Raw genomic sequence first — 10,505 nt, forward strand, 5'->3', positions numbered from 1 at the left:
AAGGGAAAAAGGAAAGAATCTTACCCAGAGTTTAAAACAAAATGTAAATATATGAGTGTTTATTACCACGCGCCGATGATTGCAACGAACAAGCCAAAATAACATTCTTTTGATGACCGACAAGATTATTTCAGCGAGAACCTCATTAAAGGACCCAAAAAGAAATATAATTTCTACAAAAAATGATTAAAAAGGATTTTGAAATGCTGGCATACAAGGATTACAGGATTTAAATGCAATTAAATTCTCTTGATCGCAATCCAAAACACTGATATAGGAGTATAAACTATAAAGAAATGAAAATTCAAGAAAACATCAATAGAAATATAAATGGGTTAAAAAAATGAGGAATCAGTCCGTGACCGAACAATTTAGTCTAATCGAAATTTTCACTAATTTCATGCAAACACACAAAATTAATTCTTTAAATTGAGATATTTTAAATTTAACACTCATAATCAGGCTCTAATATCACATGTAAATTTGATATCTCAATTCATATAATTACCAAAAACACCCTTCCTTTCTTAAAAAAAGTATCCAAATTACAGTTTGTCAAAATTCTAATAATTAAAATTCAATAACTTTTTAGTTAAAATTCAAACCACAGCTTCTTGTCAAAGTTTTGCAGTAAAATACTCATTAAAATTCAAACTATAACTTCTTGTTATATATAAAGAATAACTTGTCAAAATCTGAACGGTAATTTATTACTAGAGCTCCAAAGTCAGATAACTTGTCCAATTTCAAACCATAACTTGTCAAAATTTGAATTTTAACTTATTAATGTCTTGAGAACAATTTGCCAAAATCTGAACTATAGCATATTAAATTCTAAATAATAACTTATCTTTGGAGTTTCAATCGTCAACAATGAGACGCCAATGCTAGCTCTGACACCAATAACAGTGGTGAAAAGATTTAATAAAAATAAATAAATTAAGGGTATTTTAGTAATTAATCAACAAAATTTAATTGCAATTTAATTTGCCGGTCCTCTCATGATATTCTAGTATGCATTGATTTTATATGTGAATAAAGGGTTTCAAGGGTCCTTCAATAATATTTTCTCATTATTTGATGGCAGAGGCGGTCACGAATTAACAAAACATAAAATAATTCAAAGACTGCAAAGTTCAAGGCTGTCAAGAGATAAAACTCAAAGTATGTAAGGGTGACTTGTGTTATTTTAATATTATGTTTTGTTGTGTGTGAGAGAAGATAATGCTGCTCATTGCAGCCCATATAAATATTGAAAAGGGCACTACTTCCATATTTTTAAAATTCAATGTTATTTTCTTCTTGGCCTAACATATTTTTTTATTGTACAAACCAAACCAAATTCTCCTCTTACATTAACATTACAGGTCAACTAATCATGTTCCTCTTAAAAAAATGCAGAGAAGAAAGGGAGAAATATATATATATATATATATATGAACTGAGTACTTTTGCCTTCATTTAAAAAGCTATTGATTAAGGACGCCCCACGGCATAAAGGAACTAGTAGTAAAAGAAATTACTAAAATACTACTATTTCCAGTAGGTATTATGAAATAGCTCTAAAGATCTCATCAAAATTAAAAAAAAGTGATTAAATTATTAATTTTATTTAAAAATATAATAAATTTTTAATTTTGCTCTTATTTAAATAAAAAATTTTCAAACTTATATTACGTTATCCCTCATAATTAATGAGTTTTAATAGGTGTAATATTTAAAAACATTAATACATCATTAAATGTTTTATATTAAGAACCAATCAATCTTTCTTTAAAAAAAAAAACGTCCTTGCATGAAAACCAAAGAGAATACACTCTGAAAATTATTTACCAGAAAACTATATAGAATGTCATCTATAGTATTCTAATAAATAATTTCCATGGTATTCATCCATAATATTTAGGTAAATGATTTTTTCTTTATAGCATTTTGATTATTTTTGTTTTACTATTTATAATATTTTGTCACCAAGCCATTACTTTTTTCTTAAAAAACTAACTTATTGAAACGTCGCTTATATAATTAAAACCCTTTTTAAATTCTTTCAATGTGTGATATAACAATCTGCCTCAAAAAATAATCAACAATTAATATTTTTTTTATTACTTTCAAGTATCTTCTTATTGAAAATAATCATGTTTGAAGTACAATGGTACATTAAATATGAGTATCTCTTTCAATAAAGATTTAAACTTGATTCACCACATTGTGAAAAATTAACACATTTTATTAAACCCAACTTTTATCAGGAATCAACGGTTATTATTAAATTATACAAACATGATACTAGACACCTTAAAAGTGAGAAAATCATCCCATGTTTTCACATCTGTTGGAAAAATAAAATCTGTAATTATAAATTATTTTTAAGATGCCAATTTTAATTTGGGTAGTAAATACCATTATAATTATAAAATATCTAGCTTAGCTGTCATTTTCGAGGGGGGAAAAAAAGTATCAAAAAAAGCTGGTCAAATAATAGAAAGCAATTAAAAAAGAGATTTCTCATGTTTTCATTAGGAAAGCAATGCCCAATCTTTTACCTAATCCAAGTCTTTTGTCGAAGTACCGAAAATCAGGAGAGTTATTTAATTGGTCAGGAGAGTTATTAAATTGGTCAAGGATTAATAGTTAAAATTATAATTAAATTATTTTCAAGACAATCATAAATAAAATATTTTTATAAATCGATAAATAAATTGATTTAATAGTTTATTGCTTCCGGATTGACCCGGACTACCACACCATGCCTTTCATTCACCAACTATTAGAAGATTGAAATAAATCAGACTAAATAAAAATTTCTCTTTTCCACTTTGGCCCCTCTAGGGACATCATAAAACAAGACACAGAAACTCCAACAAAAAGCACTTTTATAGCATAAAGACGTGGCAAAACGTTTCCATTATAATGAGGCTGCATCTACGATGACCATTATATAGCATCACAGAGGAAGAGGGATGCTAAAAGCAAAAACAATTAAAATCAAAAATGTGATTTTTCTCTCCAAGAATTGAATGAATTGAAATTTCATTGCGAGCTACACCAACTAAACTATACCTATAGTCTATATATATGTGTGAGTTAATGCCTGTGAAGTGAAGCTGATAGCTTAAACAAGTTGCAAACGTCATCGCTGCTGGCTGCGTCTTCTTCTCACGAGTCTCTTCTTACTCTTAAACGGATCAACCCAGTTTCTGTCCTCAGCTACAGCTTGGTTCCATCGCTTTTTAAAGATTTCCAGTTCCCATGTTGACTGCCTTCGTATCTGCAAAATCAATCCTGGTTTAACCGTAAACCAAACCAGGCACTCGAGGCTAGCTTAAGTGGTAAGAGTGGTATATAGGCCTCACCTCGCCTCGCGTATCAAGAGGTGATGAACTGTGTTTCTGATTATGACGGAAAATCAGTGAAAGATTAATGTCAGAAAGATGGCTAAGATTTTATGGAATAGCAAACGAGTCAGAACCATCTAAAATATTAATTACATCAAACCAAAAACTGTACCTTGGTTAGCTTTCTTGAATCCGATTCCTGTGAAAAGAAAGGAAATTATCATTTTGCAGAAAAAGGCAATGGCAATCAAGTTATCAAGTTACTTCTTTTTTTTTCCCCTTCTTCTGAATTGATGGTTTGCAGAAACACGGCTGTATGTTACCAAAAGGAATCTAAAAGAGAGAAAAGCAGAGTACCTTGGTGCTATCATGACCATCCCCACCCAAAGTTTGTATTCCCTTGTGAACCACAAATACACTATCAACAACTCCAACGTTTTTCGTGCGATCCCCCTGGAAAAATTACACTTATTTCAATCTTAATGACAGTCAGGCAGCAAATGATGCTTAAAGGGAAGGACAAGAAATGTAACCGTAGGATAGCATGTGACATGACCAGCAATATCATCATAAATATCTGATAGTCTATAGCAAATTGCAGTTAAAAATTGTAAATGCCATGGCTTGTTTTTCAAATTTTTATGTAATACACAAGGACCCACCTAGTTTCTATAAAAATGAATAGAAGACATGATGCCGTTCAAAATAGGCATTACTAAGGCTGACACATAACACATTAATACTATGTGCAGAAGAATATGATATATGACTGTCTCACTATAGGTGACACTTGTTTGGTTATATAGTTATCTCAAAGAACAAAAAGCATATGCAAAAAGAAACGGAAAAGAGCTCCTATCAGAGAGAACTAAGAAGGAAAGAAGTTTCTAGGATCATCAGAAATAATGAAAGTATGAAAGGTGTCCTGAAAATATGATTTTCTCACCTGTGCGCAATATCCTAGTTTCATATCCATTCCCCATCCATGAACAAGGTCATTCTGGACAAAAGAAAAATGATGACGATGAGTTTACAAAAATATCAAAAAACTGATGTATCTTGATCTATTAGTTGATGTATTTTGATCTGTTAGAATGCCAAAGAAAAATTGAACTCCTGAAAATTACAAAACAGGTTTGAACTTGTTACGGATTTCAAGCAAATATGCAGGTGAAAACCAACACAATATTTTGATTTACCTGTAAAAATCAATTTATTACCTCACATCTCAAATCCCAGATAAAAGCATTTTGACAACCTTTAATTTGCAAAGTGGATTGATTCATAGAATTAAATAAAGAATTTGTGCAATGAAAAAACAATACATGACCACGTTTTGTCATGAGATTAAGTTTGAAAGCAACTGACTTGTCCCAAGCAAAAGCATATACATATGGACCATGGGAATAATATTACCTGAATAAGATGCCAAGCACAACACCAAGCAGATCGAGAGAAAACAGGAGCCATGCCTTCCACAAACCTGCAAAAGTTATATTCAAGGTTTTGTTTCAACAATAATGTCATTATAGAATAGGCAGATACCACAATTTGTCATGAATCATCACATTATGACTCTCAGAGATTATTTTGGAATTGTTGTCGTTCTTTCTGATTCTTCTTTTGAAAGTCGAGATGGAGAAAATAAATAGGACTGAATGAGAAAATAGTGTACACCAGGGTCATCCTGGACCAACAAATCAAAGATGGGCCAAACTTATCAAACATCAATTTCTGACTTTCAAGGAAATTAGTCCCCTCAATAGACATGTAGCCTACCATATCAATGACATGTTTGAGAGCACCAGAATCTCCATGGTGAAAAATAAATTTGCATGGGAAACAGAAAAATGAATACAAGATATTTATCTTGACATATACTGGAATATAATGAAGTAAAGTAATTTATGTAAACATGATAAGGCAGCAGAAGATGGACAAAACCACTTAACAAGACCAGGTAAGGATAACTAAAATTAAACTTCTCTGACAGGTTTAAAGAAGTAACTATTTACCCAGTGCATGGTGGCCCTTCACTGGCATCTGAACACTTTGTACTGCCTCTGAGTTCATATACCCTCCTGTATATATGTACAGCGTACACATTCAATATTTTATATCACAAGCAATGATTAGCGTTTAAGAAGTGCCTATCACTAGTCTCTAACAGCTAACCTATGAACTTTCTTGGTTCTTGCTCTAATAGTAATTCTATGATGTATCTCTGTTGAATTCGGGTCAAGAGCTGGTTGAGAAATTTCCAATCCTTCATCTTTTATAATTTCAAGGTATCTGAAAAGGGGGAAAAAAAAAAGACCAATGCTAGTTATATCACTTTTACATAATGAGGTAGAATATAAATTCAAAAAAATAGAATATGAAATGTTTTTAACAAACTTAGGTACTCCTTTCAGTAAACCAGAAGGTTGACTAAAAAAAAAAAAGCACACACACAGATACAGAGTGCAGTCTAAAACAACTTAATATGTCAACAATAAGTAAGGTGCACAAGAATCTGCCTGACCTTGAGGGGGAAAAATGCTCTACCCCTAAATCTTCATCCCAGAGAAATATATAATCATAAATAGAAACTATATCTGGATGTAGAAATCTTTTTGCGAACCACCTGAAAAAGGACTCAAATATTAATATATGGTTAAACAAATAAATGACATAAGAAAAGACATCAGTAAAATGAGCGCACCCATTTGCATATCATTAAAAGGAAAAGTACACATCTACGGCAAGCATAATAAGAAAAACTGCAGTCTGATATAACCGAGGACACAACAACCTACGCATGGATACATGATGTAATAATGACATGGCCAAGCCAAGGTCGTCCATTCAGGCAGCTCTTAATACACAGTTCATCATCAATCGCTATGAGAATCCCTTGGTATATCTCAGGCATTGTATGGTTACATGATGCTTTTTCAAGTTCAGAAGTGGCTCATGACCACAGGCAGAAATATAAAGACTGACTTCATTAAGTTAACAAGAGCCACAATATTCTCCCAATATCTGGTGCTTAAACAGTAGTCTCATCAGCTCATTCCAAGTCCAAGAGACGTTTTGAATTTCAAAAAAGCTCTTCCATGATATAGAACTAACATGCACTGTGTTCCTAATTTCATAGGAAGAGTTAAAGCAACCTCCCTCAGATCTTCACTGATCAATGACCATTCATATCCTTACCATTTTGTTTGGTTATGAGCAGCTATGTGTATAGCCTTGCTACTCCAATTGAGATCCCACCATCCATTCACGTTACCATCATAATGGAACAAAATGATTGTAAAATTTGCTCGAAGAAACTGAAATCAATAAAATTAGATAAGTTATGCTGATATATATGATTTTGACCATCTTATGATCTGGTATCATACCTTTCGCACCATCACATTGACATTCTGCTTTTGCTTAATACCAACTGGAATTGCCAGCAAGTTCCGATTGGAGTAATCACTAACCTGCAATTCCACAATCACCACCAATTCAGAAAATGATATACCATTCAACTTAACTTATTTATTAGCGCAGGTGACATAGCTCAGGGATGCTGACCTTTGACCTAGAACTACTTCTCGACCATAAAGGTCTTAACTCAAGATCTGAAGTAGCCTGTCTAATACCTTGTGGCAAGCCTTTCAACTTTTCAGAAGCTGCAGGATAACCCTGCACAATGACATAACAGGTGCCATGTGAATACAAAACATACATCCAAGTAACACATGTCTGCAAATCTATGCAAAAATTTTAGAGATACCGGGTGCATCACAAATGATAAAAGAAACTATTGCATGTCATATTAAAAACATTGAGTCTCAAATTTTTGGGGCAAATGAAAATCAGGAATCTAGTCTGGCAAGTAAAACTAAAGTCAGAGTATTTACCTTTGTTTCTCCCCAAAGACTCCACTTTCTGTCTATCTGATAATAGATCATTGTACGCAAAGGAAAAAAAATAAAAATTAGCACTCTCAGTACAAAAATCTCATGTATCATTTTATTGTACAACAAAACACAAAACTTGAGCAATGTGCCATGTGCCTTCTTCAATCAAATGAAAAGAGGCTTCAAATTTATCAAAAGCATGCTAGCAGCTAAAGAAGAGGGAAAAAGTACAAATAGCATCAAAGGTTTCCAAGCTGAGATACTTTGGTAGTAACATTATAACATTTTTAAATGATAACAAGACTTCAGTTCATTAGTTTTGGGAACCGCTTGACACATTTTCTGATAAAAAGAATACTGAAACTGTACAAGGATTTTCAAAATAACGCATCAGAAAGATACATTAGTTAACATTTCAGACCTTAGTTAAGACATGTAATGATGGCACGTACCTCTACTTCATGATATTGATACTTTGTAGTTCTATACACAATAAACAACATCACTGTACACAGAATTGCCATAAAAGGCAACTGTTTCATCTTGAAGCTTGATTTTCCCTGCTGCAAAAAATATGCATGCACAAACGATGAAGTTACAAACGTGTCTCCATAATCCAAATTTTCTACTAGAAATAGTCGATCAAATTTAAAATGATTGCAAGACAAGAGGACCAACCCCATCAGACAAGCCACTCTTTTTTCTAGTCACCACCTCCATGATTTGATTGGCTTCATAGAAAACTGAATCTTTTATTTATATTCATTACAATCTGCCATAATGGAGAGTATCAGATGCTAGTTCAAGCCAAAGTTCAACATATTTAATATTCCAAACAAATCATTAACAAAGTATAGCAACGATACAAATCCCATGTGACTATGATTTGATGTCAGATGCAAAATTTCAAAAAGCTATATTCTAAATTCTGTAGCATAAAACAAGACGCAAAGGAATGTATTTGAGCTTCTCCAAAACCATTATAACACTGAACTGAATGACCTAACAATTTGCCAATCGCGCCTTTAGTGCAGAAGAAGATTAGGGATCAAAATTAGAGATAGCGTGATATGATGCACATGAAGTGCATCGAGAAAGAGAAAAAATGAGAAAGCATGGACTGGAGACAATAAGTCAGTTACAACTTAAAAGGAAAAAACATGCTTAAGATATAGACAAAGATATCAAAAGCATGCTTCGAATTGTTGAACCAGCATTCGCAATCGAAACTAACAAAACTTGCAAATAAAATAACATTAAACCCCACCGGCCATCCAAAGGAAACTACCAAATCAGTTTCCGAGGCCGGAATCAAATGACTTGCGACATAAGCGCCAAAGAACACGGAAACAGGCACATAGACAATGAATTCTCCCGACAACAAGAATCATTTAAAGAAAACAGGGAAGAAGAAAAAGGAAGAAAGAAGAAAGTAGTTGCCCAATAGATTTTACTAGACCTGAAATCTTCAAAATACAATCGATTAGAAAAAACTCTCGCCGAAAATATGGAGTCTCGCATTTCACAGGAAGAAATCAAATAACACGTAAACATCCTTTCAACCACTTGAATCAGATCTAACCACTCTATGACTTTGTGGTTCGTCACTTCAGCAGAGAGTAAAGTTTACCCCCACGTAACAGTGACTAATAAAAATCCTTCATTGAAAGCTGTTCATTGATAAATTCAAACAACCATTTCTCAGGGCAGAAAATTCTCGACGTTTGTTACGGTTTTGAAATCCGGATGTTCTGTCAGACCCGGTATCGTTAAGGCAAAAAAGAAGGGCCAGAAAAGCCAATGCCCACAAACAAGAACCCAGAAAATTCTCATGGGCACCCAAATAAAGAAAAACTCAGAGGCATCAAAGATTAGAAGATCACACACATTACATACCCCACATAGACAAGGAAGCGTGGCAGCTGAACCCAGCAGGAAACAGAGAGCTCGAACGATCCAAAACGACAGCGTCGCCGATACGACACGAATCACAAGTTTCAGAGAGTGTGAAAGCCAGGCAGAAACAACCCGACAGAGAAGAGGGCAAGATGAGAAATGGCCTCCTCTAAGGCTGAGTAAGAAAGAGTCCACAGAACGCAGGAGTCGGAAAAGCCACGTTTAAAGGAGGGGAGAGAGAGACAGAGACAGAGAGACTCTCTAAGTGCATGCGCGGCTTAGCTATGGCTTTTGGGTTGAAGGGCATAGTTTGGTTACCAGATGGCCAAATTAAAAACAGTTCAATGACACCTACCCTTTTCCTCCCTTGTACTCGTGTCCATTATTTGCACCTAAAGACGAAAATTTGTATCGCTACCATTCGCAAGAACCATACTTTATTAGAAAGCTCTGGCCAAAAAAAAAAAAAAACTTTATTAGAAAGCGACACAGTCGGCGTCTCCACCACTGAGCCCTTCGTTTGCTGATCCGGGCATTTCTTCTTTCGCCACTGACGTTTCTTTTTCCAATCTCGTGTTAGTTTACTACCAAGGATCTATCTTGATCCTCTTTCACGGTATCTTTCCTTTTATCTTTTACACTCTTATTTTAATTCCAATTCCAATGTCTGCGGATCAAATGCACTTGTGCATTAATAAAATACTATTCACAAGACTAAAAACTTACCACGTGAAGTTGACGACTTACAACTCCGTGTTTGAAATCTAGCAGAGATTTTTCCAACAAAGGATCTGGATGCGAAATCAGAGAGCACAAGCTGCGAAATGTGAAATGAGTCTATTGAGAAACAGAGTATTGATAATCACATTAGCCCCGTCAACAAACGCTTCCCAAAACCTAGTGCTTTATATAACATTTTTTATATAGCACAATCGGTGGTCAATATTTCGTTCATAGATATAAAATAGAATAATCTTTAATAATTAATATGTTACTTAATTGTTAATGGCAGAGGAATGAGATTGTTGGGGAACAGAAACAAGAGAACTGTGCCGATAAGTTTATGCGAAAGCAAAAGCGAGGGGAGGAAAATTCTTTTCTTGATAGGACTGAGATGGATTTATCTAATCAAAAAATGCCACGCGTAGAGATAAATGGAGAATTTTTCTATGGCGAATATGTTATGGACGCCACCAGTTGATTGAGACCAACGAAGACGAAGATCCAAACCAGTGTGCTCTAAAGAATTACCATCAGACCAAACAAGCGCATTGGATCCCCCCGGCCGTCTCCCTCACGGTTTACCGCCCAGAAAACGATATAAATTCCAATACCGTCTTTTTCTTTTTCTTTTTATAAAATTATATTCCATTCC

General features: G+C 34.0%; 1 protein-coding gene across 4 annotated transcripts; it reads right to left on the reverse strand.

The window, feature by feature from the left end:
- Positions 1-2,859: 2,859 nt before the first annotated feature.
- On the reverse strand, positions 2,860-10,011 carry LOC129306415 (uncharacterized). Of its 4 annotated transcripts, none has more exons than XM_054947024.1 (16): positions 9,857-10,011; positions 7,913-8,006; positions 7,687-7,794; positions 7,235-7,270; positions 6,906-7,016; positions 6,728-6,811; positions 6,537-6,655; positions 5,863-5,964; positions 5,514-5,630; positions 5,354-5,419; positions 4,755-4,821; positions 4,285-4,338; positions 3,696-3,791; positions 3,511-3,537; positions 3,357-3,392; positions 2,860-3,271 (listed from the first exon to the last, which is right to left on the reverse strand). In XM_054947024.1, the coding sequence occupies exons 2-16, from the start codon at positions 7,952-7,954 to the stop codon at positions 3,134-3,136; spliced, it is 1,203 nt and encodes a 400-aa protein (XP_054802999.1). In that variant the 5' UTR covers positions 7,955-8,006; positions 9,857-10,011; the 3' UTR covers positions 2,860-3,133. The 4 variants fall into 4 exon arrangements, with proteins under 4 accessions (XP_054802999.1, XP_054802997.1, XP_054802998.1 ...); XM_054947022.1 differs by having other exon boundaries at positions 7,687-7,797; XM_054947023.1 differs by lacking the exon at positions 9,857-10,011 and adding an exon at positions 9,131-9,533.
- Positions 10,012-10,505: the final 494 nt, after the last annotated feature.

This window comes from Prosopis cineraria, unplaced genomic scaffold (assembly GCF_029017545.1).
Source record: "Prosopis cineraria cultivar Desert tree isolate PC_DT_omini unplaced genomic scaffold, ASM2901754v1 PC3, whole genome shotgun sequence".
Taxonomy (NCBI): domain Eukaryota; kingdom Viridiplantae; phylum Streptophyta; class Magnoliopsida; order Fabales; family Fabaceae; genus Prosopis; species Prosopis cineraria.